Below are 20,120 nucleotides of genomic sequence, written 5' to 3' on the forward strand. Positions count from 1 at the left end.
TTTATTGACAGGGGTCGAATACTTCACGAGATGGCCTATGGCCTGGCCCCTGGCCAACCAGTCGGCAGCAGCCATCGCGGAGGCCTTTGTCCAGGGCTATGTCCTCGACAAAGGTGCTCCGGAACGGCTGCTTACTGACCAGGGTAAGAATTTTTCGGGAAAACTCCTCCGCGAGGTGTGCGACCTCTTGGGTACGGAGAAAATTCGGACCTCCCCGTATCACCCTCAAACTGACGGGATGGTGGAACGGCTGCATCGGACCATCACGTCTATGCTGTCCCAACAGGTGTCCGAATCCCAGACAGATTGGGACCTTCGCATAGCCGGTGTGTTGCAGGCCTACAGGATGGCTCCCCATGCGGCCACCGGATTTTCCCCTTTCTTTTTAATGTATGGCCGCGAGGCTAACCCCCCTGTGACGACCCAGCTGAAGCTCTCGGCGCCTCAGGCGAAGTCTACCTTGTCCGAACACGTTAAATTTAACATCAGCAAATTGTCTGAGGCGCGGCCGTGCAAAATTCTGAACTCCGCCAGAAGGCGAACGAGAGGCTTCGGCTGGGGCGGGTACATGTGTTCAAATGGAAACCAGGGGACAGGGCATGGTTGCACTGTCCCCAGGTGCCACTGGCAACCTCGTCAAAGTTGGTACGGCCGTGGCGGGGGCCAGTGGAGGTCGTACAGGTCTTACGGCCGCAATGTTTTCGCGTCAAATGGGGGAGGCGTCGGTGGTACGTGCACCCCTCAAGGTTGAAACCGTTCATTGCGCCGGCCCGTGGTTCACACACACACACGCATGGCCAAACGTGTGAGGGGTCCGCCGACTCCCCGACGTCGCTGCTCTCGCCTAACATGACATCAACTGTTCCATCTCCAGGTGCAACAGGAGTGACGGGTCCACGCCCGCAAACCCCTCCCGGAGGGGTCGGGGGTCACTCGGCAGCGACGCCAGACTCTCTTGCACCCGGACCGTCACCAACCACCACTGAGCGTGCCGGGTCGAGCCCTTGTGACGGGCCCGCCGCGAGAACGCGCGCCAAAACGCGCAGACTATTGTGAGGTCGGCCGTTGGGGGGCCCTTGCGGACAGTGGGGGAGGGGCATCCGGAGCGCGTGTATATATGTTGGGTTTGCGGAATGGGGTATTTATTCGGGAGGGTGCGCCGGGTTATTTTTTTCTCTTTCTTCTTCTACCTGTTTCCTGTTGTTGTTGTTGTTATGACTGTTATTGTTCTTGTTAAATTTACGCGAGGCACACACGGTTTTGGGGAGGCATGCACCTTTATTCTGATTTTGTTGCAGCCGGGGACGGCTGCGAGCTGTACAGGGGGGGGTGATGTAGAGGTGTAATTGTGTATGGGAGCGGATGGCAAACAAACACAAGGGGCGTGGTTAGGGCCGTACACATAGGAGGTGGCCACACCGACGTCCGCACCTGCATCCCCCACGGGCCCCTCCCGGGGGGGCCGCGGACTATAAGAGGGGGTGAGCCGGAGGGCTCGAGGTCGAGGTATCAGCTTTAACCAGCGAAGACGGAAGACCAGCTAGAATAGGCCCCGGAGCTACCCTGGCTCGCTGTCCTTATCAGGGCCGACCAGGGCAAGCCGGTGGCGTGGCCCCGAGAGCCCAGACTGACGAGCAGGTCTGGGAACTCAGGGGGTCGGATCCCAGCTTGACCAGGGCTGGGACAGGTAGCCTCCCCTAGCTCCCTAGTGGAGGACTTGGGCTTAGGTTAGCGGGGCTTAGATGTTGTGTCTCCCTGTTAGCCGAGTAAGGGGACGTTACCCCTTAGGTCCTGTGTATACTCGCTAACTGTATACAAGTTGTGTTAATAAATAAGTGTGCCTCCGATCCCGTCGTCAAGCCTCCTGAGTAATTACTACATTAGTACTGAAGTCCGGGTAGCAGCAGCACCAACAGAGCACTGCGGAAGTTAAAATCTTGAGCCAGCGGCAGTCTGCTGTGAGGCCAGATTGAAGGATGTGTAATCCATGGGGCAGGCCGCCAGACTATGTCAGACTCACTGCTGCGCTACGTGATAGCTAGCAGTCAGCTGTATGGTAGCATATGAGTGTAATGAGTGACTTCCACGACATGTCGTGTAGAGGGTACTCTTCTTTATTCCACGTACGGGCACAGCGCAGGCCAACGGTATCGGCTTCCTCTCCAAGTACATACTTAGCTATTACGTTCTACAAACTACACACACGGTTGTACACACGGCGGGTTCCACCCGTCCGCTCCCGGTCTCGCCGCTGGCTGACGGCGTGCCAGCAAGGATGGTGGAGCTACACAGGAGATCCGCCATGTGGCCGAATGACGGGGAGAGATGACGGCGAGCAGCGATGCAGTCCAGACACAAGACTTCCCATACCAACTCCGAGTCCTCGTCCGCCTCCGCTTATATTGCCGCAGGCCCGGGTAGGCTCCCCCTCCGGCCACGCCCTCTTGTGGAAATTTCTAGCCGGTCCTCGGAGTTTCTCGGCCGGCCCCACCCTTCACCTTTGGCCCAGATACCTCTACCTTTGGGGATTGGATAATGTTTATAGTGGTGCCTGTAACTGTGCTTCCCTTTTCCAACCAGTAGATGTCACTATCGCATCACACAAGTGACACCTCATACTCTTTGGTTGTTTTCTCGGTAAAGTCACATAGGTAAAAAAATAATGAAATAAATTAAAACTAAATTAAATCACGACATTTCGGGCGCAACACAAGCGTCCGTCTTCAGGTGTGGACAACGCAGCGAAAGTACAACCGCTTAAGTGTGTCTAAGAGATGGCTGTGACGAGGCATTATATAGTTGTGGGGAAGTAGGGGGGGGAGGGGGCATGGTGAGTGTGGGAGTGGGGTGTGGGCTGGGAGGTGACGCATGGAGTTCACGGAGTTCAAACTGAAGCTTTGTGATGCAGGGGCGGAAGTAGATAAGAAAGTTAAGTTAAGCCATCCTTTGTTATGCTGCAGGGGGGTAAATTAGAGTTAAAACTTGCATGCTCGAAACAAAGTGTGGCAAATTTTTCAAGTGATAGGAATAAGCCGGGCTTGGAGTCAAATTTCATAGAAATGGTAGTGTGTAAAGCTGGGAGTAAAAGACTGGGAATATGGATATGAATATGAAAATAAAAATAAACTAGCTGCCTTGCAGTAAACTGCACGGCAGCTGAAGTTTAACTTGGTAAAAATTTCAAGTGATGGGAATAAGCCGGGCTTGGGAGAATTTAACATTGGAGTCTATGGGAGAATTTAACATTGGATTCTATGGGAGAATTTAACATTGGCGTCGATGGGAGAATTTAACATTGGCGTCTATGGGAGAATTTTAACATTGACGTCTATTGGATATTAACACTATGAGACCTCCTTTACCAGTGGCAAAGTATAGTAGTAGGTTTTTACCCTTTAAACTGGTACAAAACTGACACCTTTATACGCCTTTTGGCGTCATCTGGTCCAACAACAATGGAGACTAGGCTCTAAGGAAAGCTGTCTCGGGTGTGGACCAAACAACTTCAAGGACAGTGCATATAATTACCATTATCAGAGTTGTTTCTTTTTGTTTGCATTTTGACTGCTTGTGTTGCGGTTATTGCAAACATGATGCCTTGTATAAAGGTGTCAGTTTTGTACCAGTTTAAAGGGTAAAAACCTACTACTATGTCTATTGGATAATTTAACATTGGAGTCTATGTGAGAATTTAACATTATAGTCCATGGGAGAATTTAATATTGGCGTCTTTGGGAGAATTTAACATCGTAGTCTATGGGATAATATAACATTCGCGTCTATGGAATAATTTAACATTGGCTTATTTTCATCACTTGAAAAATTTGCCACACGTTGTTTCGAGCGCGCAAGTTTTAACTCTAATTTACTCTCCCTGCAGGATAACAAAGGACGGCTTAACTTAGCTTTATTATCTACTTCTGCCCCTGCATCACAAAGCTTTATTTTGAACTTCGTGAACTCCATGCATCACCTCCCAGCCCACACCCCACCCCCACACTCACCATGCCCCCTCCTTCCCCACAACTATATAATGCCTCGTCACAGCCATCTCTTAGACACACTTAAGCGACTGTACTAACGCTGCGTTGTCCACACCTGGAGACGGACGCTTGTGTTGCGCCCAAAACGTCGTGATTTAATTTAGTTGTTTTCATTTATTTCATTTATTTTTTACCGAAAAAAAACCAAAGAGTATGAATCCTTGCAGTCACGAAAACTTCAAATCTAGAAGTGACACCTCCCCCACAGTCCTACTTCTCTGACAGCTGAATAAACTGAGCTGTGGCTCATTTTAAGGCTAAATGTAGACAAATTATTATCGAGGCTTCACACCACCCTCCCCTTTCCTATACGTACGTACATTGTCATAGACCCCCCCATATGCAAGCATATGCATTTGAGTTAACCCCCCTCCCCCCTCCATGTATACATACTAAATGGATGGCCCCTTACCTCACCCTCCTCTAAACCTCACTTTACCTCACCCTCCCCGAAAGCTCAACTTACCTCACCATCCATTCCACATTCCTTTCCCTCCTAAGCCCTCTCCATGGCCTCCCCTCTCCTCCTAAGCCCTCTCCATAGCCTGGCATCTCCTCCCCCTCCCTCTACCCCCTCCTTCCCATCCTCTCCTCGCCCTCACCTTACCTCACCCTCCATTCCACCTTCCCCTCGCCCTCACTTCACCCTCTCCGTTTCTTGGGTTTCTGTAACGGTTTCTTGGGGTTCTATCTCTCCTCATCCTCAGGATTCACGACTCAGATCCACGATCTTCAATGGATCATTACAACATCCCACCAACATCCCAGGGTAGAGAGGCTGCAAGAATATCTGCCGAACCTCATGGATCACCTCCATGGAGTCGGCGTGGTAAAACGCCAGGAGCCCCCCCTCCCAGTGCAGGTGAAGCCCGATTCTGCGGGGGGAGGGGGCCCCCCTCACCGACAGTGCAGTCTCTACTCCATCATGAAACACTGAGAAGCTGTTATACCATTTCTCTAAACACCAGGAGGAGTCGCTCTCTCCCAGCAGCTGTGCTTCACCACTTCCTTTCCGTGGGATCGTCCCGTACGCGACTCCAACCCGCCACCACTCCGCGTCCCCCACGTCCACCTCCCAGTAGTGGTGGCCCGACGAGAAGCTCTCACAGCACAGGGCTTGTACACAGCCATCAAACCGGTGTGGGTGATCAGGGCGATCCTGGGAGGCACGGGTCAGCGTCATCGTCCTGAGATCCGAGGAGATCTGGAGGTAGTTATGAGCTGATTTTGTGTCCAGAGTCGGTGAGCGTCCGTCTGTGACAACAGCGATGACAACATCACTACAGAACACCATCATCACCATCATCCACAATTACCACCATCAACATTACCATCACCAACCATCATTTTCACCATCAACAAGAACATCCCAAACATCACCATCACCAACCATCCTCGGCATCAATATCATCAATGACAACAACATAAACATCACCATCACCACCATCAACACTTTGAACATCAACAACATCACTCGCAATAAAAAACATCACAACCATCATCACCATTACTAGCACCATCACAAACAATCACCACCGCCATCACTGCCGTCACCACTATCCCTATCACTACCATCTTCATCACCAACATGACCAGCATCATAAACATTACAACGACCATCAAAACCATGATCACCACCATCACTACCATGACCACCATAACCAATATCATCGCTACTACCATCAGCGCCATCAGCAAAATCATCACCACCTATATTATCACGAATGTCACCATCATTACCATCACCACAACGGTCACTGCCATCACCACGACTAACATCATTACCAAACCCATCACCATTCCCATCACTCACATTATCACTAACATCAGCATCATTACCACCATCTTCATCACGACCACTATCACCATCATTATGACCATTACGAGTGTTGTAGATATAGGCCTTTTTCCAAAATTGATATTAAGAATAATTCTTCCAATATTTGTTTTATAATTGATCGGGGTGAGCATGGGACATGAAAGGGTGAGGTACAGCAGCTGCCCTTCACTCCGACCAAGCCGGAGATAAGCCATACAAAGTAATAAAAAAAACCCAAAACAAAGAAAAGAGAGGGAGGGGGGATTTCTAATGAGATTCTGGGGAAATCTCGACACGGCTTCAAAAACACACACGTACTCAAAACAGCGGGGGACACAAATCTCCCCGGACGAGAACTGACGAAATAGACAACGGTTTTTTTTGGTCGACTGTTTTTTTGTGTGTTTCTTCTAACAACGGTAAAAGTTCAAAAACTTAGCGATAAGAATAAGTGAACATCATAGATCCACACACTCACTCTGATTAAAAACCAGGCTACAATCTACATTAGTGGATTATTATTTCTAATTTATTATTTTAATACTAATGTTATTCACCTTTTTTTTCTTCTATCTATGCGACCATACCAAAGCACCCAAGAATGAATTCTGGCAGTCAGGAATGTTTTTAAGCCAAAACGTAATTCTCCAACCTCGGGATATCCAATAATAATAACTCGAGAATAAACAGCATAAATCCCGGGATAAAGACGGGGAACGAAGGTTAATAAAACCCTAGGAATATACGTGGTGATAACAATGCTAAATCACAAATCTTGGATAAACATAAACCAAGTAATAATGATGAAGTATTAGACGAAGGGTCATCCAGAAGAATAAAAAAGGCGAAATAGGCCAACCACACAGGACCAAGATAAAATGTATTCATAGAGAGAGCCTCCCAGCCGCCTTTGTCTTCCAGAAGCATGTGGTAGCAATAAAATCACAAAGAGAGAGACAAATGTAAAACCCCCGCGAGGGAAGAGGGGGGAGCAGGGGAATGGCACTCACAGGGAGAACCCCCTCCCTCCAGAGAGTTTATTTCAAAATCATAAATCGAGGTAGCAATTTGGGGCATCTGTTTTTCCACGGATGAAAATATGGCTTGAGGAGGGGGACAGGAACCAGGCCAGGGTGAGACTTAACAGATTGCTTAATAAAACAGAACACACACACAGAAACACGTACAGCTGTTGTCACAGGCTGAGAGCGATATCAAAGGAAGTTCCGGTCCTTAGTGAGAAGGCGAGCCGAGGGGAGAGATTTTCACGTAAAAACAGAGACACTACCCATACATTGATGTTACTGCAAGGGACGAAGAGCTACGACCAGCGAGCAGACTCCGGGGCATGGCCTCGAGATCAACCATGGGTGTCGTGTCTCGCAGAGAGAAGGGACGATGTGTTGTTATAAGAGCTGAGTTCGGCATGGACCGACAGAGTATCGCTGAAAGTTCTATTCTACATTTATCCTGATGTTTTGAGTCGCTTGCAAAGTCAAGGATTTCGATAAGTTGTATTGTACTAAGCTTTCACAGTTGCTTAAGAAGGTGCGAATACAATTTACAAGTTTTTGAGATCGAGTCCCAGCTCCCACGAGCAGCTGTAGCTCGAGTTGAACTGACGAGCAACGTCAAGCAATCAAACTCGAGAAAGGGCGGAAAGAGCCAAGTATCGTCCAAGCCAGCATCGCAGAGAACCAGCTGCACGCGCAATCGTGCGCTGCCAGAGAGCACGGAGCAGGAGAGCACGCAGCAGCGCCACCGAGCGCCACCGAGCAAAGAGTGTCAGCTGCCAGCGGACAAGCGACAAGCATTGTGCCGACTCAGCTCATCCAGCAGGAGAAAGAGCCTGACCAGCCGCCCATGAGGAATAGGAGAGCGCCGGCGAGAGCGCCGTGGGTTCAACACACACACACCAACCAGCACCAGTTGGGAACCAAGACAAGAGTGAGGAACGGCGACCAGCAAAAGAGCTGGTGTAGTGGTGGTATTGACGTGCGCCGACTGTGACAGTGATGGATCACGGGGCGGCGCGGGGTGCGGGGTTGGGCACGCGTTGTGGGCGTGGTGTGGACGCGCGCGCCGGGAGTGACAGATGACGGGGCGGCGCGGAGTGAGTGGTGAGGCACGATGAGATGTGGGAAAAGAGGATCGTAGCCAGCGCCCGGCGATTGGTCGAATAAGTGGGTGCTCGCAGCGACGTCCGCAGGTGGGGTATAAAGGGGGACGCGCGAGAGCACTCGGGGAGAGTTACCCAGTTGAAGACCCGAAGACGGAGCTGAAGACTTAGTCGCCGAGTAGCTAAGTGGATGTTGGTCATCCGAGTAGCTCAGTGGCGTTAGTCGCCGAGTAGCTAAGTGGATGTTGGTCATCCGAGTAGCTCAGTGGCGTTAGTCGCCGAGTAGCTAAGTGGATGTTGGTCATCCGAGTAGCTCAGTGGCGTTAGTCGCCGAGTAGCTAAGTGGATGTTGGTCATCCGAGTAGCTCAGTGGGCGTTAGTCGCCAAGTAGCTAAGTGGGTGGTTGTCACCCGAGTACTAAGTGGATGTTGGTCATCCGAGTAGCTCAGTGGGCGTTAGTCGCCGAGTAGCTAAGTGGATGTTGGTCATCCGAGTAGCTCAGTGGGCGTTAGTCGCCAAGTAGCTAAGTGGGTGTTTGTCACCCGAGTACTAAGTGGATGTTGGTCATCCGAGTAGCTCAGTGGGCGTTAGTCGCCAAGCAGCTAAGTGGGTGTTTGTCACCCGAGATATAAAGTAGGTGTTAGTCACCTGTAACCAAGTTTGATAAAATAAAGAGTGTGTTACCCGTGAAGTCGTCTCCCGCCGAGTTACTACATTACAACTGGTGTCAGAAGTAAACCTGTCTTCAAGAAGTATGGACACAAGGAAGACTACCCGTACCCACGAGCGAGGTCGGGATGACGACGGCGTACCGGGGACACCGACCTCGGGAGTAGAGGACGAGGAGTTGCCGCCGATGCAGCACTTCGCGGTGATGGCCGACGCTCCGCTTGCCTCCGACACCAGCCTCCAGGACGCGCACTCCCGGTTGGCGGAGTTGCTACTCGCCGCCGCCGCTGTCTTGGCCGACATCTCCGTTCCGGCGAGCGGAAAAACGGCTGCGGGGGTCGTGGAGGAAGCGACGTTGGAGGATTCCTGCCAAAAGGCGCTTCGCGCCAAAAGTCTGGAAGTTGCCGCCGTTTTTGGGGGGCCGCCACCGATTGGCGGGAAAGACGGACGCCACGTGGCCGGACACCTCCGCGCAGCGCAGCCCACGTCATCAGCGCGCGCCGGAGCCCTCCATTTTGCGCCTGACAACCGAGCCGACATTTTACACAACTCCAGCGGAGCGCGGGAAAATCTCTCCGACGTCGACGACGATCGGGTCCTCCAGCAAAGATTGCCCGCGCTGTCGGCGTTCAAGGCGGATGGGGGCGACTGGGGAGCCTTCCAACGAAGGTTCCTCGCTCATCAGGAGATGTCGGGGTGGTCCGACACCACTGCCCTGCGTGCGTTGCCAGCGATGCTTGACGACGACGCGCTTGCAGCCTTCACATCTGCTGCAAGGTCGTCCCGCTCTACGCTCCAGGCCGCACTACACCTGATGGCGAAGGTGTTCGGGCCGCCCTCCACGTGTCGCCACCAGTTCTACGATCGGCGGAAGGTGGCTGGGGAAACGACGCTAGCCTACCGCACGGCACTACTCGCCTTGGCGGACGCAGCTTTTCCCCGCATGGATAAGGAGGGGAAGGACGCCATGGTGACGGAGCAGCTGCTGGTGTTGGCCCACGAGTTGGGGGTCCCCATCAACGTGGCAGACGAGATGGAGATCTGCTCCCTGGCGATCGCCACGAGCATTCACGCGTACGAGGTCCTCAAACGCAAGCCGGGGGTCGTCTGCAAATGGCCGGGGAACGCGGCACTGGCCGCCACGATCGCCGAACCTCAGCCAGCTGCGGTGCAGGAGCAGGCCTTCGCTGCATCGCGTCCGGGGGAGTGGAGAACGGGGGGTCGTTCGCCCACACGTTCGCCCCGCAAGCTGGAGCAACCGAAACCTACGACGTCCGTCGTCTGCTACAACTGCGGCCTTCGGGGTCACGTCGCAGCCGGGTGCCGGGCCCCGCGTCAGCGCGCCGCAGGACCACGTCGGGACGACGACCAGGGCCACAAGTCATCCCAACAAAACCCGGCAAGTCGCGGCACCTCACACGTTCGGTCCACAAACACGGCACATTCGGGTCGCCGCTTCGCGGTGGGGGGTTCGCGGCTGGGTGCCGGGGGTTCAATTCAGCGAGGGGGGTCCGTACGCGGCCCGCAAGCAGTCGAGTGGTCCGAATTGGCCCACAGGATCGTGGCTGCGTCAGCCGGGTCGTCCGTGGTAACGGGGTTCATTGACGGGGTTGAGGTCCGGGTGCTTGTTGACACGGGTGCGTCGGCCACCATCATCTCGGACCTTATTTATAACATTCTTCCCGTCCAAAGTAGACCCCTTCGGCCAGTAGACGTGCCATTTTATGCGGCGAATGGGGGATCCCTGGGGATCATCGGCCAGATTCGGGCGACTATTTGCATTGGTGACATTAAATTAGCGGGCCCTATTTTTGTATCATCATCGCTGGCCGTTCCCTGTTTGCTAGGTACGGACTTTTTGTCAAAAATGCCCATCAAAATTCTTATAGATCAGGCCTGCATAGAGCTTCCGTCAGGTCGGCGGGTTGCCTTCTTGTCGAGCCCTACCAAAGTGCGCACGGTTTGTGCGACGGTGCAGGCGCTGGCGACTCACACTGTACGGGTGCCCCCGGGATCGCAAATGTTAGTACCCCTTCGGTTCAGGAAGCCACTCGAGGTGGGTGCGGAGGCACAGGGGGTGCTGTTGGGGCCGTCAAACAGAGCCAGTAAGGGCCTCGACTTAGCGGTTGCTCAAACCATGGTGAGAGGGGACAGTGAGCCGTTCGTAATGGTCCTGAATACGGGGTCGCGGCCGGCCGTAATTGCGCAGGGAACGGTGCTGGCTCACGCCGCGCCGCTACCCGTTGAGGAACGGCTCGTGGCTCACGCAGATTTCACTGTCGAGTCGCATCCTCAAAGTGATGAGGGGACTGAGTGGTTGGACTCGCTGTGTGCGGGTTCTGCTAACTTGTCCGGGGTGCAATTGGGAGCATTGAGGGGTTTGCTCATCGAGTTTGCTGACGTGTTCAGCAAACATAAGTACGATATCGGCTGCACTGACCTGTTGCGCCACCACATAGCTACAGGGGACGCGGCCCCTATTCGTCAGAATCCCTTCCGGCTCAGCCCGGCCGAGAAGGAACATGTGCAATCGGCGGTTAATGATATGTTGGCGGCCGATATCATTTCGCCCTCTTCTAGTCCGTGGGGTGCTCCTATTGTCCTAGTAAAGAAACAGGACGGGTCCTTGCGGTTTTGTGTCGATTTCCGCCGCTTAAACAAAATCTCGATGGCGGATGCGTATCCGCTCCCCAGGATGGATGAGTCGCTGGATGCCTTGGCGGGAGCGCAGTTTTTTTCCACACTCGATCTGCTTTCTGGATTTTGGCAATTGCCACTCGATAACGAGTCAAAACCTAAAACTGCTTTCCGGACACCTGGGGGCCTATTTGAATTCAACCGTTTGCCCATGGGCTTACATTCCGCTCCCGCCACGTTCCAGAGACTCATGGAATTGGTTTTGTCGGGCCTCCAATGGGATACCTGTTTGATTTATCTTGACGATATTATCGTCTTTAGTCGGACTTTCGAGGAGCACCTCCAGCGACTGAGAGCGGTGTTCCTCAGGATGCGTTCCGCTAAGCTTAAATTTAAACCGGCTAAATGTTTTCTGCTTCGGGAATCGGTCAGGTATTTGGGCCATATCGTGAGTCGTTCAGGGATCTCGACGGACCCTGCTAAGACGCATTGCGTCAGCTCATGGCCAACGCCAACCTCGGTCACGGAGGTTCGTAGTTTCATTGGTTTTGCCTCCTATTACCGTCGTTTTGTCAAGCAATTTGCCACCATAGCCAAGCCCCTGCACGCTTTGACGGCTAAGGGTGTGAGGTTTCACTGGGGGGCGGAAGAGGAGGCTGCGTTCTGCTCCCTCCGTGACGCTTTGGTGCAGGCTCCCCCCTTGTGTTACCCCGATTTCACACAACCGTTTTTGCTTGACACGGACGCCAGCAATACGGGTATCGGGGGGGTGCTCTCACAGGTGGTCGGGGGGGTTGAACGGGTGGTCGCCTACGGTAGTAGGGTTCTTTCCCCCGCAGAACAACGCTATTGCGTAACTCGTCGTGAATTGTTAGCCATTGTGTTTTTTACACAGCAATTCAGGCCGTATCTTTACGGCCGTCATTTTACGGTCCGGACGGACCATGCGGCTCTACAATACGCTATGCGCGTGGCACAGCCATCGGGCCAATTGTCCCGATGGTTGGAGGTCCTTCAAGACTACCAATTCACGACGATTTACCGCAAGGGGTTGCGGCACTCAAACGCGGACGCCTTGTCGCGGTTGCCGCCGTGCACGGACTGCACATGTTTGTTGGGATCAGCGCGGTGCAAACCCCCGGTCGCCGGCACCCCGGGAGTTGCGCTCGCCGCCACTGACACCCCGGGAGAGGACGCCCCCACGGGGAGGGATTCGCTGTTGTCGTTGCCCCTCATTGAGTGGGGCCGCCTCCAGATGTCCGACAGCTCCCTACTTACGCTGCGTCGGAAAGTTGGCGCTCCCGAAGAAGGGGAGGCGCGGGTCGGTTCCTGGGTGTGCAGACAGGGCCTTTTGATGAGGTGGGACAACATGTCCCGGCGTCACGTGCTCGTTGTGCCTGTTGCTATGCGGAGTAGGGTTGTTCTGGCAGCTCATGAACGGCTCATGCATCTGGGTTTTCACAAAACGCTCGCCCTAATCCAGCGAGACTATTATTGGCCGGGGATGGGTAACGACGTGGCGAATATTCTTAAGGGATGCGTAGGGTGCGCCAAAAGGAAACCGCCACCATTGGCAGCTAATCCACCGCTGCAATCCATTCAGGTTTCGCGTATAAACGAATTGGTAGCGTTGGACATCTTGGGGCCCTTTCCGGTTACACCAAGGGGAAATAGGTTCCTGCTGGTTGGCGTGGAATACTTCACCCGATGGCCTATGGCATGGCCGCTCGCCAACCAGTCGGCTGCGGCGGTGGCGGACGCCTTTGTCCAGGGTTATGTGTTGGACAAGGGCGCCCCCGAACGCTTGCTGACGGATCAAGGGAAGAATTTTTCGAGCGTTTTGTTGCGCGAGGTGTGCGACCTGTTGGGTACAAAGAAAGTGCGTACTTCCCCCTACCACCCGCAGACTGACGGGATGGTTGAGCGTCTGAACAGGACGATTACGTCTATGTTGTGCCAACAGGTCTGCGACGATCAGGTTGATTGGGACTTACAGGTGCCGGGGGTACTCGCGGCCTATCGAATGGCCCCTCATGCGGCGACGGGGTTTTCCCCATTTTTTCTTATGTACGGGCGGGAGGCCGATCCGGCCGTGGACGTCCAACTGGGGATTTCCCAGCCACGGGCAAAATCTAAATTGGCAGACCACATCAAATTTAATATCGCCAAATTGACTGAAGCGCGGGAGGCGGCAAGGTTGAATTCGCGGTCGCGGCAAATTGCAAACGAGAAATTGCATGAGCGGAGGGTGCATACGCATGATTGGAAACCAGGCGATAAGGCCTGGCTGCATTGTCCACATGCACCGTTGGCTACGTCCCCCAAGTTGTTGAGACCTTGGAGGGGACCGGTGGAAATTGTGCGGGTTGCACGACCCCAGAGTATACAGATTAAATGGAGGAAACGCCGTTGGTATGTGCACCCCTCCCGACTGAAGCCCTATGCGGCACCGTGTGACCCCGTTCTGTGCCGTGACGACCGGGCGTGTGATGTGACCGTCGACTCGGGGAGGGAGGTGTCGCAGGCTGATCCTCACGTGTCTCCACCTGACCCACCCCCAGGTGCCTCGGGCTTGACGGCTGCTGACCGTCGAGAGCCTGAACCCCGGGGCACGCACGAGTCCTCGATGCCTGGCCGATGTCTTCCTGAACCGCCGGCACCACCGGACGTTCAACCGCGTCTGGTGCCGTACGACGGACCGGCAAGGCGGACTCGGGCTAGGTCTCAACAATTTTCATGAAGACGGTTTTTTTGCTCTACACCGAGCTCGCCCGGTGTTCCCCTCTGCCGGGGTTATGTCCCGTTGTAGGGACGCTCGGAAGAAAAGGGGACACTGCACGAGTCGAAAAAAAAAAAAAAAAATTTTCCATTTGTTTTTTTGCATACACATTGCTATTGTCACTCGCCGGTTTGTATATATTGTTCTGTTGTCGCGGTGGCATTGGTTGAGGGTTGCGGATGGTAGTGTTCGCGTCGTGTTGTGTTGTTAGCTTAGTTGTTGTTCTTGTTGTTGTGTTGTGTTACGGGGCACACAGGGGGGGTTTGTATATTTTTATAGCAGCCGGGGCGGCTGCGAGCTATGTGGTAGGGGGTGATGTAGTGGTGGTATTGACGTGCGCCGACTGTGACAGTGATGGATCACGGGGCGGCGCGGGGTGCGGGGTTGGGCACGCGTTGTGGGCGTGGTGTGGACGCGCGCGCCGGGAGTGACAGATGACGGGGCGGCGCGGAGTGAGTGGTGAGGCACGATGAGATGTGGGAAAAGAGGATCGTAGCCAGCGCCCGGCGATTGGTCGAATAAGTGGGTGCTCGCAGCGACGTCCGCAGGTGGGGTATAAAGGGGGACGCGCGAGAGCACTCGGGGAGAGTTACCCAGTTGAAGACCCGAAGACGGAGCTGAAGACTTAGTCGCCGAGTAGCTAAGTGGATGTTGGTCATCCGAGTAGCTCAGTGGCGTTAGTCGCCGAGTAGCTAAGTGGATGTTGGTCATCCGAGTAGCTCAGTGGCGTTAGTCGCCGAGTAGCTAAGTGGATGTTGGTCATCCGAGTAGCTCAGTGGCGTTAGTCGCCGAGTAGCTAAGTGGATGTTGGTCATCCGAGTAGCTCAGTGGGCGTTAGTCGCCAAGTAGCTAAGTGGGTGGTTGTCACCCGAGTACTAAGTGGATGTTGGTCATCCGAGTAGCTCAGTGGGCGTTAGTCGCCGAGTAGCTAAGTGGATGTTGGTCATCCGAGTAGCTCAGTGGGCGTTAGTCGCCAAGTAGCTAAGTGGGTGTTTGTCACCCGAGTACTAAGTGGATGTTGGTCATCCGAGTAGCTCAGTGGGCGTTAGTCGCCAAGCAGCTAAGTGGGTGTTTGTCACCCGAGATATAAAGTAGGTGTTAGTCACCTGTAACCAAGTTTGATAAAATAAAGAGTGTGTTACCCGTGAAGTCGTCTCCCGCCGAGTTACTACATTACACATCGCCAAAGAGCACGGGGCAGGAGAGAGCACGTGCAACCAGCTCATCCAGCAGTGGAAGGTGTCTGTAGCTGCCAGCGGACGAGCGGCAAGAGCGATCGAGCATCTTCAAGGACAAGCATCGTGCAGACGCAGCTCATCCAGCAGTAAAAGGAGCTGGCAGCTGCCAGCAGACACGCCCCGAGCGAGAGAGAGCAACGAAGCCGTTTGTATGACACGCCCACCCTCACACGCTCACTGCTCCACAGGGAACAAACTAAATTTTGGTACAAGGAATGCCCAACCTCGACGTCTGCTTAACGCAAAGAATTAATCCAGGAGACAAAACCACCAACACACACATATCGGGACTAATAACAAGAAGACTAATCTTCTTGGTTCTTTCGGTAAAGTCACGTAGAATGGAAATAATAAAATAATAAAAATAAAACATAATAAAATAATTCTCACGACGTTTCGGCTACAACGCAAGCAGCCGTCCTCAGGTGGAGAACAGGTCTGTCGAAAAGACAGAGTCTGAATGACACGCCCCAGGCTTGGAGCGACTATTTAAGCTGGGATGGAGGGGCGAAGAGCGCCTTGACAGAGGAATTTGCATATCAAGATGAATTTAGCATATTTATGGGAAGTGCAGATATGCAATTAGTACTTCTTGTGAAATGCGTCGGAGGTTTGGCGAGGGGTTTAAAGTCTTTATGCCCATGCATTATGCAGGATTAGCAGCATCAAAGGGAGGGGATAGGGGTAGCATTAACAAATGGAAGGAATGTTAATAGTATATAGCTGCAGTAGCTAAACCACCACGTAAACAACTAAAGTATAAACTACACAGTATCATCAGTATACTAAATATACTCTCCAATAAGCTGAGCTACTAACAGTAAGTAATACATGACAATTCTATGTCGCAAAAAATATAATATGCTTCCAGCTAAACTTTATTCTCTTACATCACACGAGTCGACACCGAACTATATACTGCCATAAGACAAACCCAACATTAAATGATATACTGTATTGCTGAATAATACATAGTGTAATATTACATTGTAATATTACACTATGTATTATTCTACCCACCCTAATGTATATCACACTGCTGTATATTCACTATACAATTACGATACTATATATTACTTTGTACATTGTATTACGCATTAAAATGTTATACTATTTATTATTATACAATCCGCTATACACTGTACAATTGACCGTCGTGTGCAAGATACTAAGAGGAGGCAACGAAATATATCAATGGGAGAGTAGGAAGAGAAGACTTGCAGCGGAGCAAAGAATCCATTCCCTGCGGAGAATACAAGATATATAGTCAATGCCAGTGAGTGGATTGCGGTCTGAAAGTCACCGTAAACGTGAACACAATCAGTTAAGATCCGAAATGGTTTATTACGTCCTTCCAATGATTGCTGAGCCAGAATCCATCTTCTCGGTTGAAATTGTCTCTGTTTGTATATGTGGATCGCCTCATGAACGAATCTCTCATGGTAGCCAGATGGCTTGCAGATAACCTCTGTCTTGGACAAGTCAATATCATGTGAGCCCACTGAATTGTAACAGTGATCTGCCATGACTGAGGTGTTTGTCCTACCGTGTTTCAAGTCTGCTTTATGTTCAGAATAGGGTCCGAGACATGTCGTTTGGTTTCTCCAATGTAACTGCTACCACAGAGGCAACTTAGTTTGTAGACGCCAGGAACCACATCTTTTACAGACGGGACCAGATCACGGATTTTATGTACTGTGTTGAATCGGACCTGGATCTTGTGTTCTATCAGGATTTTGAAGATCTTTCTTGTGACCTCAGCAATGTAAGGTAAGGTGATGGTTTTGAAAGGCTCCTCAACAGGATCCTTCTTGATGGTTGGAGTGATGGCTTTGCGGATTGTGTAGTCGGAGTAACCATTAGCCTTAAGAGCTTGGCGTACGTGTTTGAGTTCACTGGCAATGTGTTCCTGGTCGGAGATGCATTGCGCTCTATGGTATAGAGTCTTGATGAGGGAATTCTTCTAGGATGGATGGTGGTGGGAATCCGGTTTTAGGTAAGCATCCGTATGGATGGCTTTCCTGTAGACAGAGTGGCTCATTGAACCATCAGGCCTCCTTTTAATTAGGACATCCAAAAAGGGTAGCTTGCCATCTTTTTCGACTTCCATGGTGAATCTGATGGCTGGGTGTATGGAATTGATGTGGTCAAGGAATTGGTCTAGAGCAGGCCGGCCATGTGGCCAGATGACAAAAGTGTCATCCACGTACCTCTTCCATAAGGTCGGGCGTAGAATGGCAGTCTGGATGGCGTCAGTCTCAAATTTCTCCATGAAAACGTTGGCTACAACCGGAGATAGGGGGGAGCCCATTGGGGTGCCCTCAGTTTGTTTGTAGAAAGTTCCATTCCAGGTGAAGTATGTATTGGTTAAGCAGTGTCTCACCAGGGGGGGTACCCCAGTATTCAGTCCTTGATGAACCAAGTCTTCAATGATTGCGATGGTGTCAGGTACAGAAACTTTGGTGAATAAGGAAACCACATCAAAACTGACAAGCAGGTCGTCTGGGGACAGGGAAATCCCCTTGATTGTCGTTACCAGGTCAGTAGAGTTTAGTACTGCAGAGGTGGTTTTTCCAGTGAAAGGCCGCAGGATTTCAGACAAAAAACGAGCCAGTTTGTAGGTGGAGGAGTTGATAGTAGAGACAATGGGACGAAGAGGTGTATCTTCTTAATGTATCTTTGGCAAGCCATATATTCTTGGTGGCCTGGCAGCAAAAGGTTTCAACGATAACTGTTTGGTTTGATCAATTAATGCGGTTGAATCAGAAATGATTTTGTTGGTTTTAATGACGAGGCTGTTGGTGGGGTCTCTTTTTAAATCCGTTATATTAAGTTCACTTGCTTGCTTGCGTGCTTGCGTGCTTGCTTGCTTACGACCGTGCAAATCTTTCGGTCGTTTTTTAACCCACTTCCCGTGATCCAATTGAGCTGACATTTTGCACACAGACTCGTTGTGCGTGAAAATTAATTTTCGTGAAATTTTTTTTCCAAATTTTACACTGTTTAGGGGGAAAAAAATTATATTTATTTACCAATTGCTTAATGCTGGCAGGCTATCATCTGACCCATAGGTGGCAGCCATCTCAAGCCAGAGGACGAGAGGACTCTAGCCGCCCCTATGCCACGCATATAAAGAATTCATAGTGAAAAACTTTGTTTTTACGGGTTTATTTTTTATTTTTGTATAGCTGCCATCGTTGAGCAGTTCTTGAATTTTGTTGTTGTATTCTATTTTGTCCATGATGACAGTGGCATTGCCTTTGTCGGCTGAGAGGATGACAATGTCATCCCTCTTTTTTAATTGAGTTAATTCAAAACGCGCATCTTTGCTGATGTTGCTAGCTGGCATCTTAGCGTTTTTGAGGGTTGCAGAGATTTCAGATCTTGCTACGTCTGCAGCGATGTGACTTAGGCCCTTGAGAACCACATCTACTCGGGCAATAATATCATTAACTGGTATGTGTCTAGGTGTGACTGCAAAGTTTAGTCCTTTAGCTAAAACGGATTTCAGACCATCAGAAATAGACCTGTTACTGCGATTAATTACGACTTTGTTAACGTCTAGCTTTTCAGTGTGTGGGTCCGGTCTCTTCTTTGAGAGGCGGTTGAATTTGGAAATCAAGTTGTCCTTACATTTGGTCGACATAGCGACAGCTGAAGAGGCAGTCATTTTGTCTACATGTTCCCAATCTGATGTGGACATTGTTGCACTCAAAGATAGGTGTGATTTGTAGAGTGTCTTGTCTAACTGATCTAGTTCGGTGCGCGTAAGTCTGATTTTTTATGAGATAAGAGCTAAGCTAGTTCTAGACAGAATTCGTTTAGCATTAGAAGAAGTTACAGCAGCAGAGGTTAGTGTAAATGTGATTGGTATTACCTTAGAGTCGCGGCATCTCTTCAGAAAGGTGAGAGACTCGATTAGCTGAGCATTCTTATCCCGGAGTTTGTTGAAAGATCTTAAAGTTTTGTGGATCCCACCCCGTAGTGGCGATTAAATTTTGATTTGAAGCTTTCGTGACTGCAGGGATTCATAAATAGTCGCTCCAAGCCTGGGGCGTGTCATGCAGACTCTGTATTCTCGACAGACCTGTTCTCCACCTGAGGACGGCTGCTTGCGTTGTGGCCGAAACGTCGTGAGAATTATTTTATTATGTTTTATTTATTTTATTTTATTATTTCCATTTTACGTGACTTTACCGAAAGAACCAAGAAGATGAATCCCTGCAGTCACGAAAGCTTTAAATCGAAAGAAGACTAATGATAAGGATGCGTCAACTATTAGTGATAACGAAGAACATTTCTGCCCATTGAGTTACGTGTATACGGTCGTTTAGAAGTATTTTAGTCGTTATTTTTATCTTTTATTAATAAAATTTTACCAGTGAATTCATCGATGAAAACTAAACGTTTAGAAACCTACGTTACGAACCTATACAATCGCAGGGAGAATATTGTATAAAATCTTTCTTTTGATCACAGAATCTTGCCAGCGAATTTAATGAAGCATTAGCCAATTGATAAGCATCTGCTTAAGCAGGCACACTGCCGCACACCATTGTTCCAAGACAATTCGTTAAATGCATAATCTTACCGATGAATTCATTGACGCATACTTTGCCTTTGGGATATGTTTCTTTATTGCCGTTCGTTTGAATATCGTCGCATGCATGTTTAAGGACTTTTTTCCTATCACCGTATATGCTCGCGTTACTCCGAGGAATTAATCGATTGTTCTGATTACCCAGTTTGACAACGTAATCATTGAGGGTTAAATGTACGGATCAATGAGGAGAACATCTCCACGAGTACTGTGTGA

At 50.9% G+C, this 20,120-nt stretch overlaps 1 protein-coding gene across 1 annotated transcript in view; it reads right to left on the reverse strand.

Annotated features, from left to right (window-relative positions):
• Nucleotides 1-4,746: 4,746 nt before the first annotated feature.
• Nucleotides 4,747-20,120, reverse strand: part of LOC144952672 (E3 ubiquitin/ISG15 ligase TRIM25-like) — a 49,895-nt gene continuing 34,521 nt past the window's right edge. The window contains exon 6 of the mRNA XM_078883147.1: nucleotides 4,747-5,297. Within this exon, the coding sequence (XP_078739273.1) occupies nucleotides 4,747-5,297 (551 nt within the window). The remainder of the gene's footprint in view (nucleotides 5,298-20,120) is intronic.

The sequence above is a fragment of the Lampetra fluviatilis genome, chromosome 69, assembly GCF_964198595.1.
Source record: "Lampetra fluviatilis chromosome 69, kcLamFluv1.1, whole genome shotgun sequence".
NCBI lineage: Eukaryota > Metazoa > Chordata > Hyperoartia > Petromyzontiformes > Petromyzontidae > Lampetra > Lampetra fluviatilis.